General features: G+C 41.0%; 3 protein-coding genes across 5 annotated transcripts in view; 2 read left to right on the top strand and 1 right to left on the bottom strand.

Moving 5' to 3' along the window:
- The window catches only part of ppm1e (protein phosphatase, Mg2+/Mn2+ dependent, 1E), a 46,203-nt gene extending 36,465 nt beyond the window's left edge, over positions 1–9,738 (bottom strand). Inside the window, exons 1-2 of one of the 2 annotated variants that reach the window (XM_079648130.1) lie at positions 9,604–9,738; positions 7,513–7,755 (exon numbers count right to left, since the gene is read on the bottom strand). In XM_079648130.1, the coding sequence (XP_079504256.1) occupies positions 7,513–7,697 (185 nt within the window). In that variant the 5' untranslated portion in view covers positions 7,698–7,755; positions 9,604–9,738. Of the gene's footprint in view, positions 1–7,512; positions 7,756–7,861; positions 8,701–9,603 lie in introns of those variants that run through there. The other variant, XM_079648129.1, reaches the window with a different exon arrangement.
- Positions 9,144–15,643, top strand: smg8 (SMG8 nonsense mediated mRNA decay factor). The gene is made up of 5 exons (XM_079648127.1): positions 9,144–9,960; positions 10,865–11,768; positions 12,448–12,593; positions 12,755–13,762; positions 14,004–15,643. The coding sequence occupies exons 1-5, from the start codon at positions 9,337–9,339 to the stop codon at positions 14,214–14,216; spliced, it is 2,895 nt and encodes a 964-aa protein (XP_079504253.1). The 5' UTR covers positions 9,144–9,336; the 3' UTR covers positions 14,217–15,643.
- Positions 15,644–17,739: 2,096 nt separating this feature from the next.
- Positions 17,740–21,007, top strand: kcnj15 (potassium inwardly rectifying channel subfamily J member 15). 2 transcript variants are annotated; one of them, XM_079650264.1, is made up of 2 exons: positions 17,740–18,016; positions 19,019–21,007. In XM_079650264.1, exon 2 carries the CDS (start codon positions 19,074–19,076, stop codon positions 20,094–20,096), a length of 1,023 nt encoding a protein of 340 aa, XP_079506390.1. In that variant the 5' UTR covers positions 17,740–18,016; positions 19,019–19,073; the 3' UTR covers positions 20,097–21,007. The 2 variants fall into 2 exon arrangements, with proteins under 2 accessions (XP_079506390.1, XP_079506389.1); XM_079650263.1 differs by having other exon boundaries at positions 17,744–18,016; positions 19,008–21,007.
- Positions 21,008–22,397: the final 1,390 nt, after the last annotated feature.

The raw sequence follows: 22,397 nt of genomic DNA, 5'->3' as shown, positions 1-22,397 counted from the left end.
TTTTTTGGTTTTGCCTGTGTGGGCATGTGCGGGTGGAGGGAGGGAGGGAGGAGTGTAGTGAGTGTACTGTGATATTACAATGTAAATGAAATGGCATCGATTATTGTACACTATAATGAAAAAAAAAAAATGTGTAAAAGAAAATAAAGAAATATCATGATTGGAGACTTGATATCGTCTTACATATTGAATATCTCAATAAAGCCTAATGATTTTTCCTGGTTTTATTCGCTGCATTACAGAACATGTCATTTTGTGAATTTTCCAGATGTGAAGCTTCTGTTTGATTTGCCTATAGAGACTCCACTTCTCTTTACTGATGATTATTTTTAAGAAATCTAATTGTTTAAATATTTTTGGTTTGAAAGCCTTGATCGTCAACCCTACAATATGTTATCGATATTGAGGTTTTAGATCAGAAAATGTATATATTTGGATTTTATATATATTGATATTGGATTTTCTTCGTATCGCCTAGCCCTATATCGGACTGATATCTCTATTTATCTTTAATGTTATAATACTCTGGTATCAGTGGTATAAAGTAACTAACTCAAAATTGTACTTAAGTACTATTTTCACTTCAGTTCTGTGGTAAATAGTGTACTTTATTCCACTTCATGTATTTAATACCTTTAGTTACTTTACAGATGTGGATGAATGATGTGAAATATAATCAAGTGTTGAATCAGACTTTAGTTCCACCTGGAGTAAATCCACAAGCTACCCTGCAGTATACAAAGTCATTCAAACTAGCTGAAACTTTACCAGCTCTGAGAACACTTGATGATCAATCATTATAAAACATATCATATATATTATTCTGAAATGGACCAATCTGCATAATGAATACTTTTACTTTTGATACTTTAGGAATATTTTGATGCTAATACTTTTGTACTTTTACTTAAGTAACATTTTGAATGCAGGACTTTTACTTGTAACATAATATTCCTACACTCTGGTACTATTTTTACTCAAGTAAAATATCTGAGTACTTCTTCCACCTCTGCTGGTTATAATACAACAAAGCAAATTCCTTGTATGTTCAATTGGCAATACATCTGATTCTGATGAAAATTGTTTATAGAAAAAGTCCAATATACTCGGACTAGATATATTTAAATAAGAAAAACTAACTTTTTAGCTGAATAATTTGACAGATTTTGAAAGTAACTTCAGATCAAAGCCCAGAACAGACAGAGGAATTCAAATCTCTATGTTCATATGTTCTTTCTACTGAGCATAAATAAGCATTAGAAGATCCAGATCACCCTGTGTTGGTATGAAGCACTGTTATCAAACTGTCACCTTGAAAGGAGAATAGTCTGAGGGGAATCATGGCGTGCGGCTGCCTGCAGGATTCAGACTGAAGACGAAAACACTATTATTACTCGGAGCAAGGACGCCTGTGCTGTTCCCATGACAACTGACGTGTATGATGTAAAGGAGTGTCAAACGCACACACACGGAGAGACCAGTTCTCTACAACATTTACATTTTTCTCTGTGGACTGTGAGCCCAGCAGCTTTACTGACAGCAGGCAGGCATGTTAATGGGAGACTAAGTGATACATGAGCTCGTGTTTCAGCTCTGATACAGGATCTGTGTTCTCCCGCAGCGGGTCTGTTAGAGTCTGACTGCGGCCAAAATACTGTAGCAGGCCATTTGTACTCGGGTGAAACCCTTTAAACCACGACAGCAGTGAAATCTGTGACATCAGCTGCCGAAGTGATGGAGTCACAGCCGGCAGATTTCTACTTCATGTCAGCTCTGATAGAGGTTGATAGCCCAGTGTCAAGGGAATTCTAGGCAAACTTTAGAAAAGTTTCAAAAAGAAAATATGTATGTTTCTACATGGTTATTATGGTTAGCTGGTAGGCTCGGTTGTTATTGGTCAACCTTTTAGAGATGTCCGGCCCCTTAGCACGTACAATGTGTTGGAGCGCTAGCCAATAAAAATGCGAGTGTTACACAGTGATGTCCCTGTGTTACCAAAGTAAACAAAGGAGTCCAATGGAGCCGTTAACAGGCACACAAAAAAAACACACTACAGGAAAAAGCATGACCTCTTTAACTTGTTTGGGGCACAGTGAAGGATGCAAGGCTGTAATGCGTCGTAAACAGATCAGAAGAAGTAGAGGTTGAAAACTTCAAGCGTATCAATTCCCCGTGGCAATTTAACCCGTATACGAGAAAGAAATGGAGAGAGGTCTTTAGAAATGTGTTTAAATTGTTCTTTCATAGCTAGTATTGACGTGTGTCATGCTGTCAGGAGACTAAGCAAAAGATTTGCAAGGAATATAAAAGTTTCATAAGCGATTTGCTATTTGTCGAAAGGAAGTCAAAGTTAAAATAATTTGAGCTTAAGGCACGCAGCAGAGGCAATACGACCATTTGGTTTGGCGCAAACTAATTTAGCGGTGAAGATAGAAGCTTACATGAAGCCTACAGATCCAAGTTTACATTAATAGTGAACCACAGTATCACCTGGGCAGCATATAAGTTCTAACACTAGTTATTTAATGGTTTTAGAAACCGTTATCCCTTTCCAACCTCTCATGATAACAAATATCCCTTTCACGAATGCCCAAAAGCCACAATATTTAACCATCGTTGTGTTGAAAACAAGCCTAAAAAGAAAGAAAATATGAAACAATTGCATCCGTCTTTAAAGCAGAGCAATATCTTTGTTAAATTCTTTAATTTCAACACCGCTTTCTTAATGTGGTTCCTGAAAGTTTGAAAACATTAGATCAAGGTAACATCATGGTAAAGTGCTTGCTCTAGTTTTTTTCTATACCCAACTTTTCCCCTTCGCTTTCTATTGAGTGTCAATTTCTCTGTTTTTACTTGATATGTGAAAAATAAGTGTTTTTTTTTTGTTTTTTTTAAATGGACCTTGAGTCTCTTCAATAAAGCTGATGATTATGTGGGATATTCAGAATGGGTTGATTCCTCATGATTTTGCAGCGATCATATAAAAACACTGTACAGTTTGACCTTGTGAGCAGCGGCCAGCTTCCTCCTGGTGGTGTCTCTTAAGATAAATTGCTCAATGGACGACGGCCAAATCACGATTCACTGACTGCAACCAGCCAGATGCACTTTACTGTAAACGAAGCTACACTGGCCAGGGAACAGGGACAGGGGGACATTTTCTTTTGGCTGCAGATATTTCAGAAGCTAAGGACTGGTTTTTCAAAGACTCCATTTTAAATGATGGTGGAAAACTGGTGGGAGCAGGGGCAACACCAACAATAAAGAAATCACACACCACTCTAATTGTCCACTGAATAATTACATGTTTCAGCTTTGTTCAGCATCAAAAGGCTTGTTGTTGTCAGGGAGCCCAGTAGAGAGTTGTTAAAAGAGCTATTTATAAAAGCTACTTTTATTGTTTCACCGGTAAACAAAGTACTCAGATCCTTGATTAAGTATTAAATGTGAAATATACTCCATTACAAGAAAAGTCCAATGCGTAACACATGTATCATCAAATAAATTGGAAGTATCAAATGTATATCTTGCTATTCTTCTCCTGCGTGCAGCTTCTTGGAGATTTAATGTGCATTTTTCTTTGTGTATTTGTGATTAGGTAAACAAGACGAAACATGTTGCTCAGTGAACTTTGGCGCTGTTTGAAGGATCGTTTTTTCTTTTACATTGAACAAAGTCAGACTGGGGCCGTTTCTCAATCTCGAGGATACTGGCTTCCAAGCCAATATTTCAAGGATGCTACGTCATCGAGTGCCGCCGAAGGACTGTTCCAATCTCCAGCATACTTGGAATTCCACCGAGGCTGCGTCCTTGGTTTGGGGGAAATTTCGAGGCTGCACATGGGTAGACTTTGCGTCCTTAAAATCCCCACAATGCTTTGCGCACGGACCAATTTCAAAAACCCTTGCGTAGAATGGCTGAACCGACGCAGCACACATTTAAATGTAAGTATGTAGTGGCGTAGAACATGTGTTGGTAAATATGTGACTTTGTTACATTTGTTATCACCAAAAATGTGTTCTGTGAAAGTAAAGCAAGTTCATAATTAGATAGACATCGTGAGGTATTTATTTTCGGTACAGTTTATGTTAAAACCGTTAGAGAGAGTGGCACACTTGTTAGCCTGTTCCATTCTTCTTCGTTTTCCAAAGCCGTGGCTTGGAAGCATACTTGCTTCGTTTCTGAAGGAAGTGACTTGGAAGTACGCGACTAAGCCAGCATCCTCGAGATTGAGGAACGGCCTGAGTGTTTCCCCCAATGGCTTAATGCTAAGCTAAGCTAACCATCGCCTGACTCTGGGTGTTTCTCAATGTCGAGCACGCTTCCTTGGTAGGACATGTCTTCCGAGTCAGGTCCTTCAGAAGCGAGGCAAGAATCCTTCCTAGCCTCGGAAAACAAAGAATGGAACAAGCTAACAGGTGTGCAGGTGTACGTCATATGAGAGGCCCCGCCTTACATTTTCCACCAAAGGTTTGGAAATTGGTCCGTGCACAAAGCATTGTGGGGATTGTAATACTGCGGAGGATACACATGTGCAGCCTCGAAATTTCCCGCAACGAATTCCAAGGATCCTGGACATTGGAACAGTCCCAACAATGCTAATGAGCTAAAGGCCGCTATTGAAGCATCCTGGGCATCCATAACACCTCAGCAATGCCACAGGCTGATTGCCTCCATGCCACGCCGCATTGATGCAGTAATCCGTGCAAAAGGATTCCCAACCAAGTACTGAGTGCATTAATGGACATTTTCAAATGTTTGATTGTGTTTTGCTGTTATAAATCTTTTTTTTTTACTTGTTCTGAGGAACTATTCTAATTTTTTGAGATAGGATTTTTGAGTTTTCTTAAGCTGTATGCCATAATCAGCAATATTAAAATAATAAAAGGCTTGCAATATTTCAGTTGATTTGTAATGAATCCAGAATGTATGACATTTTTGTTTTTTTTTAATTGCATTACAGAAAATAAAGAACTTTATCACAATATTCTAATTTTCTGAGACAGTCCTGTATATGGCAATGAAAACAAATATAAAACATTGTTATTCTGACACCAAATGGATTGTTGAAATAGTGTTGGTCCAAAAAAGAAGAAGAATTAACTAACTAAATTTCAATCTTTCATTTAGTCCATATCCACACAATGTGGGATAATATGGGAAAATACTCTTGGATTGTTCTGTTTCCTAAGGGGTGACATTTGGCTAAATATTTAGTTTGGGCTCTGTACAGTCTGTGATTAAACTGAAGAGATTTAGAAAGTAAGTTTGTTATGTGTTCAGCTAATAGATTCACCTGGTTTTTCTAGAGAGAGTTGAAGAATAGAGAGGCGAAGTCCCGCCCATATACTTCCGACCCATGGGACCTTATTTCGGAAAAATTATGTATTGAAGTCAAAGGGGAGAGAAAGATTATCTTTCGATCCCGTTTGAATTGTGCCACAAATTACACATATGATGTTTGTCAATCTTAAAAGGGTGTGGTGCGAGACGGGAGATTTAGTTCATTGAGCGGTTTCACACAAAAAAAAGTGTTACTTCACAGTTTTACGACACATTTTTATTTTTTTAACTTGCAAAATTATCTTTTAAATTGACAAACATCATAATTCGTGGCACAATTCAAACGGGATCAAAAGATAATATTTCTCCCGCCATTGACTTCAATACATAATTTTTCCAAAATAAGGTCCCATGGAGGTCCATCAGAAGGGGAGGGACTTCGCCTCTATAGTTGAGGAGAGAGTTGAAGAATAGTTTTCCTAGAGCATAAAGTTGCCGGATAATTCCAGTTTGTTAGAGGCATTATTGAGCTCTTGACACTAACCTGTTCTTATCTATTCTATGTTTATTGAATTGTTGCTTAGCTTTGTCTCCTTATGTTAAGGGGAATGTGACTTAAAAACTACGGCTGCTCGACTAATTGGGATTATCTTTACTAATATGACCAAATGCAACTCCAATATGATTGACGATTACAGGGAATGATCATTATTCATCATAACTCACCATACATTATCATGGTGTGATTTTTAAGAGGATTTGTAGAGTACCGTTTAAGGTCCGGACTTCTCTTTTGCGCCACAATACTTGATTTAATTTAGCCTTTTCAAAATATTGCACATACTCAGATTTGGATATTGCATTAGTCCATACTGTGTTGACCATTTTTATTGTGCTGCCCTACTAAAATAATGAAAGACTATTCAAACATAAAGCCAAGAGTAGTTGTCTCAACCATACGAATGTGCCTTTGTGGACACATTAAACAGAAACCTTTTAGTGTAACACACATTCTTCAATACAGAAAACTAAAAATCTGTCATTTTTCCACCGTTTGTCTCCTACATTGAATAGTCATGCGCATGTTAGTGCAGAATATGGAGGGGGAGGGTAAAGTGTGAAAGATGTTGAATGCTCAATGACCTTATATCCACCAGCCAATCACATTGTAACATTATGAATGTGTGGTGAATTAACACTGATTATATTGCTGCTACAACAGGTCTGCTTTCTATCTTGGAAACACCTGACGGCTCTACTGATCCATCCTGCCTCCAACATATGCTCCCCCTCCCCTGACCTTAGGAGATGAACATATGAGCGTTTTGAATATTCTGCGTGCAACGTCAGCCGGTGAAAATCATTTTTTGTTCCTACATGCGAGCAGCAGCCCCCCTTGCCACTCAGTGCCCTAGATGAATCCTTCCACCCTTTTCTTTCCAGCACAGTTTCTGCACCTATTTTTGATTCAAAACCAGGCCAGGCAGCAGAGCTCAGGGCAGAGCTTTTTCCACCGCCTCTGAGAAGTCATTCCCTTCTTTTCAACTCTAGATCGAATTAATTGAAATCATGCATACAGTAGCAGTCCTTTAAATAATCTGTATGAATTAGGTTACAATGCATCAATGACATTTAGACACTGAAGCCCTCATGATATATTTCCAGATATTCTGCATTTCACTACGCCACATTGTAGTCAATGTATCGGATTATAAAACGAACGATTGAGGCTAATAACGTAACCGGTTATTTTTAGCCTGCATGAAGATGCGCTCAGCAGTGATGGCGATGGCTTCCTCCCCCTCCTACACCATCATGACGTCGGGCTGTTACGCAAAAGCAGGGGTTCACCTTTTTGTGGACCTCCGGTACCGTCACCACTGGCGTACATTGGGGGCATTATAACAAAAATAAAGAAGGGAATATACGAGATATAATACAGGCGAATACCCTGGTCGTGTGTAGATCTGTTCACTTCTGCTTTTTCTTTAATTCCCCATTATGTTTCAGTAAACGCACTTTGTTGAAACTTGGTGTTGTTGGACACACCCAGCAGGAAGCAGGTGTCTCTCATCCTGCGTGGCTTATATGATGTGGACTGGGACCAGGGTCAACAGCGCCCGGTCCGAAACACGAACATTAAAGCTGCGACAGTCACTTCATTTTATACTTAAACGTTTACAATCGCTAGATAACAACATGCAATTAGAGTAAAAGTGGTTACTCAACTATTTGTAGAGGTGCTGGAGACACAGGTCGAGGCATTCCCCCTCCACTTCGTCCTCAGTCATCAAGTCCCACAAGGGGCGCAGCGGCGGAGGGTCGCTCTCCTGCAGAGGCATCCTCATCTCCCGCAGGAAGAGCTCCAGGAACCGTCGGAAGGTTTTCTCCTCTGCTATAGAGCCGGCCATCATCTCTCATTCCTGGACAGACAGCGACAACTCCTCCCGTCAGTGCACTAACTTCTCTGGGCTGAGAAGAAGAAGAAGGAGAAGAAAAAGAAGAGGAGTCGGTACACTGAGTCGTGCACGCGCAGACTACCTGAATGAGTGTGAACTACCGGGGGCGCGTGGAGTACCGGTGCGCGTGTGAGAGCAGCAGACCTGCCGGGATGAGTGCACTTTCTCCGGTTGTGCTACTAGACTGGACTGGACTGTCAGTGTCTGGACTGAACCCCACATTCAGAACCAAGCGGAAACGCGCATCGCGTTATCAGGGATTTCGGATGATCACAAGAATGTGACGTCAGAGAGTCGTGAACGCGCACGCAGCGCTGCCTCTGACGTCTGAGAGCTTTTTATAGACATGGGGGTGTGTTTGGTCATATGTATGATGTCAAACTAAGACAGTATTATATTGCCAATCCATTTTTCATCATCCTAGAAAAAATCTCATGAACAAAAGTAGAAAAGTAGATACATTTTATAACAGGAAACCTTAATGTAAGATGTATATCAATAGAATCCCACAATAAATAACAGACTGCAACTATGATACTAAAGTAGCCTACTGTAGTACTTTTTTATAATATCAAATATGTACTTTGATAATGTAATTTTTTAGAAAGTATAAGTGGAATTTTAACAAACATTACATCCTGGGTAATAACGTTAACAACAAACATGTATTCAAATGTTTTGATCCGAACACCAACGCACTAACCCACTACGCCACACGCCTTCCCTCTAAGACATGTATTTCAGTCATTTACACACTTAAAGTTGCTGTCCACTCAAAATGTTTTTGCCAATTAAACCAACACTGTGCAATATGTTTGTATAGTAGGGCTGAAAAAATGTTTTGAGCCTTAAGTACCAGCTTCTTTAATGTGATGATATTCTGCTGTTTTATTTCAGTGCAACTTGAGATCTATAGGGTTGTTTTTTTGGAGAAGAAACAAGACATTTTAATATATAACTTTAGCTATAGCACAACTATTCAGTGGGTTTCATTACCCATTGCCTGTTGTTCATTCTTTGCATTCTATTTAATTAAATGTTTAATTTATTATGTATTAACAGAGATGTTCAATAAGTTTAAAACACATTCTAAAACGTATTTGGTTTTATTTTTATTATCAAGCATGTCATTCTTTACCTGTTTTTCTGAATCACAATATATGTATATATATATATATATATATATATACTTTTCACCAGGGAAAATATATTTGGTTACAGTCGCTCCATTTCTGAATAAAACATAAATAAATGTAAAATATTTATAATAAATAAAGAAGTTCAAGTAAAACATGTGCACATTGAACTACAATATATAACAAGAATAAATATGTAAAAATATGCATATGAAGAAATATACATGGACTGGTCTAGTTATATACATAATATTAATAATGCTGAAAAACTGATTATTGTTTAAAATGTAGTGTATACGATGTTGTGTCAATATGGACTTATCTTAAATCACTAGGGCTTAGAAACATAAAGTTAATTGTTATTAAAAAAAGGAACCGAAAATAGTGTCTGCTCGGACACTTTAGTTAAGGGAACCGGAAATAAGTGCGTCTTTGTTTTTCTTCCCCCGCTTTCCACCATGAAGGGAACAAACATGGCTCTCCCTCTGAGTATGGAGGCTCTGCTTCAGGCGGACCTCCAGGAGGATGTCGCTTACCGGGACGAAGGCTTGTGTGTTGTCGGTATTTTCGGTAAAAGCAACATGCAACCGGGCGCGCCTAAAGAATCTATCGTCAACAGTCTCGCGGACAAACACATCTTCTCGCTGTTCGGAGGACCGGAAGATGGCGGTACGGCGGACAGCAGCATCGAGGCTTTCTACCACCAGGAGAACCGGGTTTTGTACCTGTTGCTGTCCTCCGTGTCCGACAGCCGGCAGCTATTGCGGGCCTGCGAGTCTCTGAGCGCCGGTACCGGACACTCCGACTCCCACGAGCTGTGGAAAGACCTGGACCGACAGCACTGCCTGCATTTACTCTACATCTTCTCCGTGTGTCACGTGCTCCTGCTGGTGCACCCGAACCAGACTTTTGATGTAACTTATGACCGTCTCTTCCGGGCCCTGGATGCTCTGAGACAGAAGGTGCTGCCTCTGATCCGGGCTGCCATCAAGGACTGCCCTGTGTCCAAAGAGTGGAAGCTGAACTGTCGGCCATGCCCTCCTCGCCTGCTCTTCGTCTTCCAGATGAACGGCTCCATGAAGGTCTGCTTCTTATCTTTTATCAAGTTTTATCAAGTGCTCGGATGTTGTTGTTTAGTAAAACAAGTAGTAATATCACAGTCTTGTTAAAGAGAGTGCCAAAACAAAACTCACGCTAGGGCTGCTCAATTAATCGTATTTTAATCGCAATTTCGATTACGAAAACAATGTAATTTTTTTATTATTATTACTTTTTTTAAATGTTTTTTCAGTTGAATTAGACTTAAAGTTCAGGGTAATCAAATAAAAACATACTGTTCACATTTTTTTCGCCAATAAATTGATGTTTTCAAAGTAAATGGATAATCTTTTTTAATAATCGTGATATCAATTATTGACCCAAATAATCGAGATTATGATTTTTGCCATAATCGAGCAGCCCTAACTCACGCAACACATTGAAAACAGAACAGTAAAAGACAATCATTTATAAAAAAAAACATGACAAACGATCAAAAACACAATAGACTAAATAACACGATGCACAAATAACATTCATCATATTTAGAGATAAGGAAACAAAACAAATGTAAATGTTGGCAAAGACAAGTCACTATTCAAACCAGCCCTGGCCTTGGTTAAAGATATTCTAATAATAATAATAATGATAATAATACAAGTCACTTATATAGTGCTTTTCCGTGTGCTCAAAGCGCTTTACAAGCAAGTTAAGAAGAAAAATAACAACAAAAGTAAAAAGTGCTAAGCTAGGTGGAATAAGGGCGAGGGGTTAGCGGATTAGGAGTTGAAGGCAAGAGTGAAAAGGTGAGTTTTGAGGGATTTTTTTTAATGACGTGGGGGTGTTGGCAGATTGGACGTGGCTGTGGAGGGAGTTCCAAAGTCATCTCACATAAACTCCATTGCATGTAACATTTATTTGACACCTCTTTTGTTTGTTGTTTCAAAGGTCTCTACAAACGGCTCAGAGTCTGGAGGAAACCCCGACAAACCCAAGAAGCACTCCCCCAGGAGGAGGCTGCAGCACGCGCTCGAGGACCAGATCTACCGTATCTTCCGTAAGAGCAGAGTCTTGACCAATCAGAGCAGCAACTGCCTGTTCACCGTTCCCGCCAACCAGGCCTTCGTGTACGTGATCCCGACCGTTGACGAGGACCCTGTGGGCGCGTTGCTCAGCCAGCTGCGCTCCACGTGCACCGTGAGTCAAACCGAGCCAGCCGTGGTGGTGACGGGCCCGCGGAGATATCAGCAGATGAGACGTTCAGCGCGACAGACGAGTTACAGCGGAGATCCAGCGACTCTGTTGATGGGCGGCCAGCTGACAGACTGCAGCCTGAAGGAGTTCCTCTGGCAGCACGTGGAGCTGGTGCTCACCAAGAAAGGCTTCGACGACAGCGTTGGTCGCAACCCTCAGCCTTCACACTTTGAGCTGCCGACCTACTCCAAGTGGGTCCAGATCGCCTCTAAGCTCCACCAGGTCCTCATCAGCAACACAGAGGAGGAAATAGCAGAGCTTTGGTCAAAGGTTCAGGGCCAGCTGAAGGTTTTGGAGGGTTTTCTCGACGCTGATACAAAGTTTTCTGAGAACAGGTGTCAGAAAGCCCTGCCTCTGGCTCACAGTGCCTACCAGTCCAACCTCCCCCATAACTACACAACGACCGTGCACAAGAACCAGCTGGCCCAGGCTCTGCGGGTGTACAGCCAGCATGCACGAGGCGTGGCTTTCCAGCGCTACGCTCTGCAGCTTCATGAGGACTGCTACAAGTTCTGGAGCAACGGCCACCAGCTGTGCGAGGAGCGCAGCCTGACGGACCAGCACTGTGTGCACAAGTTCCACCTGCTGCCTCAGACAGGTGAGCAGCAACACGGCTTCATATTCCTCTGCTGAAGATTCAAGGCTTTTGTTGTCATGTGTACATAGCTACAGTTTAGTTATGTCAATTAAAATCGTAGGTCACAGGCTCCTCCAACAGTGCAATACAATAAAACAGATCAAATAGAATAGAAATAATGCAGAATAGTCTGCACTGCATCAAGTTAATGCTGGTATCTATCCACAGGGTGTTTAATATAAGATCTGCACGCGTGGGATAATGAGAAGCAAACTACATGATGGGTACCTGAGAGTGTGGGGAAATGATTCCACTAACAAAAGCAGAAAGCTCTAAATTAGTTAATTATGGTTTTAATTATTTTATTTGTATAATGAAAGATGTCTATCCCAGTTTCCTAAAGTCTAAGGTAATGTATTTAAATGTCAGTCTTTCTGTCTTAAACCCAAATATATGCACTTTGATATGATGAAAAGCAGTAAATCCCAAATAATCAAACAATTATCAATAATAAATATTTTATCCAAATTGTTAATGATTGTTCTTGTGTTCATCAATCTATCAATTAACCGACTATTAATTGCAGCTCCAGTGTTCATTTTGATGTTTCTTTATGGATAGACATTTATTAAGACATTCATAACTAGTCAGGATGAAAATAAATAATACAGATGTATAAATTCTGCCGTTGTTTCTGCAGGAGAGAAGACAGACATGGATCGAAACCCGCCCATCCTGAACCACAACAGCAGGGGGCGCTCCACCAGCGCCTGTAACTGCGGCAGGAAGCAGGTGCCACGAGAAGATCCGTTCGACATCCAGGCGGCCAACTACGACTTCTACCAGGTCAGCAGCTTCAAACATCTCATCCTGTTTAGTTTAGTGTGTTTGTTTATAGTGTCGTGGACAGTCCCATTGGTCCACTGTCACAAAAAACAGTAAACATACATTCCCTCAAATTCCTCCAGAATAGAATTTTCCCATTATTCTCTAATCTCCATGACTAGATGCTGGATGAGAAATGCTGCGGGAAGTTGGAGCGGATCGACTTCCCCGTGTTCCAGTCCAGCACCCCGGACCCGGCGCCCGCAACAAACCAGGCTCAGAGGACCCCCATCGAGGCCTCCGGGTCTACAGAGGTGGTGGTGGAGAAACTGAAGGAGCTGAGCACCACCCAGAGCACCACCCAGAGCCACACCCCCACCCAGAGCCACACCCCCACCCCCATCCCTGCCCCGAGCCCCGCCCAAAGCCACAACCCCACCCCTGCCCAGAGCCACACCCCCGCCCAGAGCCACACCCCCGCAGACACCAGCCTCAGCCTGGCCCTCAGCCTGGGTCAGTCCACAGACAGCTTGGGGCCCTATGCTGACGGAGATGGCACCGAAACACAAGTCCAGCCAAAGAGACCCAGTCTTGTGGACCGGCAGCCCTCCACCGTGGAGTATCTCCCCGGGATGATGCACTCTGGCTGTGCTAAGGGTCTACTCCCAAAGTTCTCCAGCTGGTCTCTCGTCAAACTGGGCCCCGCAAAGTCCTACAACTGCCACACGGGCCTGGAGCAGCCGGGCTTCCTCCCCGGATCCTCCTTCCTGCTGCCCTGGGACCTGGTGATCCGCTCCCGGTCGGAGGAGGACCCGGACAGACTGACGGAGCCTCTGGATGGGGGCAACTCCTCGTGGCCGGCCCCCAATAAGACCCTGGTGGGGAAAAGGGGAAGCACCGGGGGCCTGGGGAGGAGCCGCAGGAGAGACGACATGGCTCGGATCTTCGTGGGGTTCGAGTACGAGGACAGCAGGGGGCGGCGCTTCATCAGCTGCGGGCCGGATAAGATAGTGAAGGTTCTGGGGCCGGGGGGGGCCAAAGACCCCGCCACCAGGGTGCTGAACACCGACATGCCGCTCTACATCCCGTCCCCGTCGCAGGGCCGCGGCATCAAGTCTCACTACGCTCAGCTGACTCGGCTGTTTGTCGTTGTGCCGGACTCCCCGCTGGAGGTCACCCTCAACCCACAGGTAGCTACACCCCCCCTCCGTGGGTCACTGAAAACTAGCCGCATGTATTCAAAAAGAAAATCCAGAAATTGATATTATATAAAAGATACAAATTGTTTTTTGATATTCTTAATCTCACTGTTTATATAAACCTAAAATGATAAGACTGTTAATATATTTGTAAGTGGGCAAACTTACAAAATCTGCCTGTATGCATGTATGAAGGAATTTTAAGTGTTTTGATTCCCTGCTGTGTCTCCAGGTGCAGCCCGGCCCCCCTCCCTGCCCGTTGTTCCACCCGGAGCAGACAGATTTGGTTCTTCCTCCCGACGGGTTCTGGGTTCTGCGGTTCCCTTATTCCTTCTCTACGGACCGCGGGCCCTGCTACCCCCCCAAAGAGAACCAGCCGCTCAACAACCACAAGGTGCTGCGAGGCATCCTGAAGGCCACGGCCGCTACCCCGGCCCCTCAGTGACCCTGAGGGACCTCTTATTTATTCACCCTTCCTGATATAGGCCGAGATGTTTATGTTTGTGAGTCTGTGCCCCCCCCCCCCCGACCCCTTGAATCCTCATCTAAATGTACTGTCGATTTTTCCAGCCCCGACATATTAAATCTCGTTTTTTTGATAATGTCAGGATGTCTTTTTTAATCTAAATTAAAACATATTGACGCTCATGACCCCAATTGAAAGTACGTACTTCAGTTCAATCAGGAGAGAATTAATTTGTTAGTTGATAACATCTTTATTGCCGTATGATATATATATATATATATATATATATATATATATATATATATATATATATATATATATATATATATATATATATATATATATATACATTTTGGAGATTGGACCCCATCATACTGTGGTGGATTAAGGGGGAGGAGGAGCCGACTAGGAAAAGAGAAACCCCCCGGGGTCTAGACACTGGTTGTGGTGAAAACTAAAGGGAAATAAAAATCCGGAGTGATGAGGGTTCTTCTGGGCTAGCCTGCCTTGGATCTGATGAGACTGGAGGTGGAGGAGGGTTGATTCAATTCTCCTGAATGATGCTGGCAGGGGAGAGAAAAAAGCAGATTTAAACATTTGTGTTGTGATAGGCTGTGGAGATGAGACGCCACCGATTGGTTTAGCTGGGTGTATGTTGCGCTCTTGCTTATTGAAAGAAAGGGCGAGTGAGTGAGAGAGAATTGTGAATGAGAGCGTGGGAACCAGTCTTCCTGAAAGAACTTGTGCTGAGCTTCATTTCAAACTGAAGGAGCCATTAGAACAGGCTAATTATGGGGTACAGTAATAAGGCTGGACTCATGTACGCTTTACTTTAAATCCCCGTATTTAACAGTTACTAGCAGTAAATATACATTTAATAAAAAGTCTATACAACACCAATGGAGTTGTATGCAGATATAATTAGGGATGTAACTACCGGTACATATCATTTTTAATCAATTGCTTTTTTGTTGTAAATAATCAGGAAACTGGGAAATGCCAACCACAAATCGTTAAGACCTGAAGACATTTCATATCATTAAATGTTCCTTTTTGTGCCTTTTAAAAACATTCTGTATTTATGTGTCCTCTATAATACACATCGGAGCAGATGAAACCAGGAACTTTGTATAAAAACACTTTAGAAGATTAATCCACTATCACAATATGTTTTGTGCAAATTGAGACCAGCTTCGTGTAGTTTTCTCTCCCAGGCTACGTGGCATGAAACGTAGTTGTTTTGGCACTTTTCATATCTGTGAATTTTGAGGACTTCCAGTTAATAGCTACCTGTATTCTGCATCATGTGTCACACAATACACGTACCTACTACTAAAAAGAACAGACAGACTGGGGACCGGAGTGGAACAATTTATGTTTTTCTGTAAATAAAAGCTAGTTCTTCATTCTTTGTCAGATGTTATTGTTTTAAATTTTTTAATGTCAGCCTGAAAGACACATTTCTCATGTTGAAGCATTAAATATTGCATTTTACTTTTTGTCCACTAGTTGGGGTTTGACCCTTCATTTATTTATCGAGATGAATGACCCTTTTAACGTTTATACCAACATTATACATGGCCTTATACCAGGGGAGGGGAACCTTTTTCCTCTCAAGGGCCATTTCAATTTTTACAACATCCTCCGAGGGCCGTACAAATGAATTGACCTCTGCTTAAAAAAACTAAAATCACGGCCCGTTCATTTCGCCTTTCTTTCATGCTGTGCAAAGAAAAAGCAAACTCTTAAGCCAGATATCTTACCATGACTCACGTATGCATGCACGTGCACGGTTGTGGGTATGTGTTTTATCTGATCCGGATGGTTATTAATTCCTTTTTTTTATGGCGGTCATGTTTGACCGGGAACACCATGGGTGTTACAAAGTTGACTAAAATCCAAAATTCAATGAAAGTGGTGATCAGCGATTTGATATGTTCAAATGTCTACTGTGAAGGATATCATAAAGCCTTAATGCAATCGAATGTAAAACAAAAAAGTTATGATTGATGAAAGCAGTAAATCGGTCAGATTTGACCCGAACACAACAGAAGGGTTAATTATAAAAATGTTAAATATTGTTTATGGTTTTCAGTTTTACAGATAAGTTCAATGCAAATAACATTTAAGTGTTTTCAAACTAAAATATTACAACAACAGTTAGGATCTAAATAAAGGATTTAACCAAACACACAGTTATTGATGTGGTGTGTCCAAATATAATGACTGAAAATAGAAATGACTAATTTAAATATCTTTTATTCTTTCACTGAACCTACCTTTAAGTACCGATAGGACATGGTGCGTGTTTTATTGGTGCAATGTTCTTACAGTTAAAGGATCCTGAAAGATAAATAAACTGCTGTAAAGGACCATTTGTAGGAACAAGGAAATCTTTTAGTGATCTCATACCTTAGTCACACACACACACACACTCTCTCTCTCTCTCTCTCTCTCTCTTAAGGAATGTGTGTAACATCAATGAGGTTAATAACAAAGCTAAGACGTGCAATTCAAGGTCATAAAGTTTAGCAACCAGCGTTCAAGATTTAAAGGGACATTCACTGTACATTTAATAGTTAGTGTCATTTTTTAACTTTCATCAAACACTTAAGCGTCTTTTAGTGTTTGCACACGGCACTTCTCTTCATACTCCTTAGTTTAAACTTATTTTACACCGAATAAAAGTCACATGTTATGTCCCTTTCAGCGCTAAACCCACTCCTACACTCAGTGTGAGACTTCCACTGCTTTCCCTGGTTACACACGTTAAGATTTAATATTTCTTTCTCACAATTTAGCTCATTGTAATTGTTTTGCATTCTCTGTGTGTGTTTTGAATCTGTTAAATGTGATAGAATTACTTCAGAATGACATATTTTAGTCTTTTCAGTTCAGCTGCCTTTTCCATTTTACACAGATCAAAGTTATTTAAACTAAAACTTAAATTAGTCCGAACATTAAATTAATTTCCCCCAAATCACCTTCTTTAAGAGCCTCAACTGTAACTCCTATCAGTGTTTGAGCATCAGCTAATTCTTTAATGATACATCTTCAGATTTTATAATTGTTCTCATAAGTGACTCGCTAATATTAACCCGATGTGTAAACTGATGGACTTATTTTAACTGAAGCCTATTGTTATTTAGGACTTCACTTGAATTTGCTCTTGTTAAACTTCAACCCCTTTTAGTTTTTGAACTTTACCTGAATTTACAACGTCATTCGACTTGTGCTTTATTTAAAATATGAGGCATACATCTATTTCAGACACAGAAATACATTTAAAAAGCTCCAAATACTTCAGAAGTGTTTGCAGTATTCAGCAGCCGGTACACACATTTTCTCAGTGATGTTTCTCTAGTTTTCCACATAGTCACACCGTTGTTATTATTTGTATTGACATCAAAGTGCCCCTTCTTAATGACCTTTAGAGCATGTTCTGTAAGCAGTAAATGTGGGTGTGTTTGTGTAAAGCAACAACAACCATAAAAGGATCAAAACAAACTTTAAGTTGCTGGTTACCTGGCGGACAGGTGAGAAGGAGGCGGAGGTAAAACAGCCAACCCTCGCTCAGATCAGAGTTTACAGCTCGGCTTTTGTCTGCCGACCCTGAATACGTCTGTGCCAAAGTTCAGCGCGCACACAACACGGACAATAGAAAGAAAGAAGACACTGAACTAGATGTTCTGCAGACGCTTCATCTTTCATATTGTCTGCGGGCACACCTGAGAAAAGTGAAGAAAAGCACCTGAGAGTATTCAGCGAGGCAGCAGGATGTGAGTAACACAGATTTATCAAGAAATCAATGATTAAAGCAAATGTTCTCCGGCTTCTGTAATGGCTTACTTCTTAGGTTCACTTTTTGACATTGTTTTAACCCTGAGACGTTACACTAGGTTTAGACTTACATTTAACTTCACATTTTATAGTTTTATTTGGTGTGTTGAATCATCTGCTATACTTTTCTGACCTTCAGTTTACAAATCTTGATCAACTTTAAAGGAAAATTGTGTCATTTTAGAGATTTTAACAAAGACTCATTTGTGGCAATTTCAAACTGCAGGTACACATGCATTGACAGTTTCAGCATTTTATTTATTTGTTCATTTATATTGATTATTTTATCTTACATACAATACTGGACTTGAATTCGTTTTCGAAGTTCCAGTACTTTAATTGTAATTGTATTTTTAGTTTTGTTAGAATTTGTTCTATGCAAAATATGTTGCTTTAGCTCCTATATCAATGGTGGCATGTTTGTACTTTTAAGTCTTTTTAGTCCTTTTAAAGAAAACACATATTTTATTCCTGGATTAATGTAATGAATTGTTCATCACATAAATGTTGTGGCTGGAAAAAAATATGGAGCAGATTTCAATTACTTAATGATTTATTTTACACTGTAATGTATTATCTTGCAGTACCTACAATTTTCTAATAAATCTAGTTGGATGTTTGGATCTAAAACTGAAAGTACATTAGATTCAGATTCAGATTCAACTTTATTTTCATTACATAGTACAGGTACTAGTAACGAAACAGAGTTTGGCATCGGGCCAGAAGTGCAAAATAGCAGTGCAAGTGTCTCCATGATATAAATAAATGAATGAATAATTATAAATAGGCTATAAACAGATGCAGTATTGAAAGTATAGTATATAGACAGTATAAAGATATGAACAGATGTATACAGTGTGGTTATATTACTTATGTACATATTTAATTTACTTGATATCAATGGTTTGTTTCTTCTTTGTTTAATGTCAGCTCATCCATAGGTGATGCCATACTGAGACCTCATCATTAGTCACCATCAGTTTGACTGACATCACCATGGCGACCAGGACGGCGGAGGTCCAGCGGAGGATCGTGTCAAAAGACGGCCACAACAAAGTGCGTGTCGACAACGTGGAGGGCATGGTGAAGCTGTACCTGCATGACATCTGGACCACGGTGGTGGACATGAAGTGGCGCTACAAACTCACTCTGTTCGCCTCCACCTTCGTCATGACCTGGTTCATCTTCGGGGTCATTTTCTACTTCATCGGCATGGGCAACGGGGACTTTGATCCCGACTTGAGCGCCAACCGCACGGCCTGCGTGGTGAACGTGAAGACCCTCACCGGAGCCTTCCTGTTCTCCCTGGAGTCACAGACCACCATCGGGTACGGTTTACGGTACATCTCAGAAGAGTGTCCGCTGGCCATCTTCACGCTCGTGGCTCAGCTCGTCATCACCGGCCTGGCTGAGATCTTCGTCACCGGGGCCTTTCTCGCCAAACTGGCCCGCCCAAAGAAAAGAGCGGAGACCATCAAGTTCAGTAAGTCTGCGGTGATCTGCCGGCGTGCCGGGAAATTGTGTCTGATGGTGAGGGTGGCCAACATGAGGAAGAGTCTTCTGATCCAGTGCCAGCTGACGGGGAAATTCCTCCAGTCCAACGTCACGGAAGAAGGTGAGAAGACGCAGATCCACCAGAGCTCTGTGGACTTCTTCATGGACTCCAGTGGAGAGTGCCCCTTCCTGATCCTCCCGCTCACCTTCTACCACGTCCTGGACGAGCACAGTCCTCTCACAGGCCTCAACGCAGAGAACCTGCAGACCCGAGACTTCGAGCTGCTGGTGACCCTGAACGCCACCATGGAGTCCACCGCCGCCACGTGCCAGAGCCGCACCTCTTACGTCCCGCAGGAGATCCTCTGGGGGTACGAGTTCAAGCCGATGTTGTTCAGCACCACGGGGGGCCGATACGTGGCAGATTTCAACTTCTTCAACAAGGTGAAAGTCACCAACGATGCGGTTGTCCTGAGTAACAACACGGAGAAGCTCAAACTGGAGGAGGACTACAAGAAAGAATAGAGGACATGTTTTTTTACACCGTTTGATGTAATGGTGAAAGTTAGTTTGGGCTTGATCAGTTGAACTTAGTTTTTATTTGTCAACTTTTTAGACATTTACATAAACAGTAGAATACTCATTACCTTCCACCAACCCAAACCATCTTGGCATTACATTGAGAATAACGGATTGCTGCAGGAATGAGTCAGCATTTTTCGACCTCTTGGTTACCTTTTCTCAAAGTTGATGGGTTTTCTGAATTAGTTTTTTAGATACAGGAAATGTACCCTTCGGTTAACACTAGCTTAAGAGACTTTCCAACATTGCAAACAATCCTTGGCTCTACTTAGAGAATATTACTCTACTGCAGAAACTTTTCCTAAAAACTGAAAAAGAGTTCACATTTTTGTGCTTCCAGTTTCACCATCTCAAGGCCGAGGTTCTTTACCGAAGCTGTTCTCCCTGGCAACTTGCACACAATGTGATTGCACAGAGTACAAGTGCTAACCAGAGGTATACGACAGAAAAATAAAAAGAGTTGTAGTATAATATAAAGATATAAACAGACTGAATGTATTTACACTGAACATGATAGAGGAGGACATTATTGAACAGCAGTTTAGAAATTGGAAACACTATAAGTCAGGTATACAAATATACGGTTTAATACAGACACTATCCACAGAATAAATACAGATCGTTATTGACCCATCAGAATGAGGCTCTAATAAACACCAGGGTTCTTTATATGACTTTGGGAATAGCAAACAAGCGGTAAGAAATCCAACTGTTCAAGACATGATTCATGTGAAGATACAGAATGTGTTTGTTGTGTTTTAAGGATGAGAAGATAGCTGAACATGGAAGAGTGAAATGTTGTGTGTGAAAGGTTTATGATGTAGATGTTTTGTAAATAAAGAAAAGTAAAAATATATGTTTTTTGTTCCAAAGTTTAGTAGTTTACTCAAAGAAGCGTACTTTAACTTTGTAGTAACGCCACTTCTATTATGTTTAACAGATCGAATTGTTATTTCACCACTGCATGCTGGCATAGACACTTTAGTAACAAATGGTTTCAGAGAATGACTGTTGGAGCAGTTTGAAGGACAGAACAGGTTCAGCCCCCGTCTCAGGTTGTGTTTACTTGTTGTTGTGGAAACACAGCGTGTGCGTGGCAGCTGTATCTGGTCCAAACAAATCTTTAAATCCAAAACACAACTGATCTTTTACTGCCAGAGACAGAAGGGTTCTAACAGCTTGATTAGAAAATGCTGTCTGATGTGAGATCATCTAATATAAATTAATAAAACAAGGGTTTTCATTCTAATACTTATACTCCTCTTCAGAATGAATTATTGTTCAATTTGTGTGGATTCCAGCGCATGTGGGTTGTGAAGAAGACGCCTTCATCACAGTTGGCATAGGGGCATGGTAAAAGACACATTGAGGGAAACACATTAATAACTTTGCTGGACATTGGTACAATAAAACCCAAGTCATTATTTGTTCAAGACAGCTTTATTTGAAGTCATACATAGCAATGCTGTGCCAAAGTAACCTGCTTACCCTCTCGGTCAAGGTTGTGAAGTCCAAGCAGAGCAACAGAATACTGCATCGTTAAGTAGAGGCTCAATCAGTGGAAGTACCTGTGCTCAATTGGAGCATGCATGTAGTGCATGGGCATGGGTGACAATTTCCTTCCAAGTCTTAAAGTGTTATTGGTTAAGGCTTCTGTGGTCAGAAATGTAGAATATGTTGACCTATTTCAGGGATGCAAACTCATCAGGTATGAAAAAGGTGACAATGATCCGAGCCCCCGGCTCCCCTACCCCACGGAATATCCGCTTTAAAATGAGGAATAACAGGATTTTAGCAGTCAGAACAACTAAAGCAGCAGTGTTAATAATAACAGAAACGCCAAAGAGTCTAATATAAATATATAAAAGCATTTATTTTTAAATTGTGTAGCAGTCAGTTTATAATTTTGGCAGCACTGTTGAGCCTTTTGAAAATGTATTTTCATGCCTCTGTGCAAGGCTTAGTCTTTCTATCTTTATAGCCACATGGTGTAAAGTAACTAAGTTCATAAACTCAACAAGTACTATACTTGGGCACAATTTTGAGATACTTGTACTTTATTTAAGTATTTCCATACTTTGCTACTTTGTTCTTCTACTCCACTACAGTTCAGAGGTACATGGTGTACTTCTACTCCCCTTCATGTATTTATTACCTTTAGTTACTTTACAGATGTGGATGAATGATGTGAAATGTAATCAAGTGTTAAATCAGACTTTAGTTCCACCTGGAGTAAATCCACAA

The sequence above is a fragment of the Notothenia rossii genome (genome assembly GCF_949606895.1).
Source record: "Notothenia rossii genome assembly, chromosome: 9".
Lineage (NCBI taxonomy): Eukaryota > Metazoa > Chordata > Actinopteri > Perciformes > Nototheniidae > Notothenia > Notothenia rossii.
Note: the sequence above shows the minus strand (reverse complement) of the source record. Positions and strands in the feature narration are given on the sequence as shown.

Coding starts and splice junctions, on each gene's coding strand:
- kcnj15 (XM_079650264.1), top strand. CDS start 19,074: ATGGCGACCAGGACGGCGGAGGTCCAGCGGAGGATCGTGTCAAAAGAC.
- smg8 (XM_079648127.1), top strand. CDS start 9,337: ATGAAGGGAACAAACATGGCTCTCCCTCTGAGTATGGAGGCTCTGCTT. Junction 11,769..12,447: donor CCACCTGCTGCCTCAGACAG/GTGAGCAGCAAC, acceptor TTGTTTCTGCAG/GAGAGAAGACAGACATGGAT. Junction 12,594..12,754: donor CCAACTACGACTTCTACCAG/GTCAGCAGCTTC, acceptor CTCCATGACTAG/ATGCTGGATGAGAAATGCTG.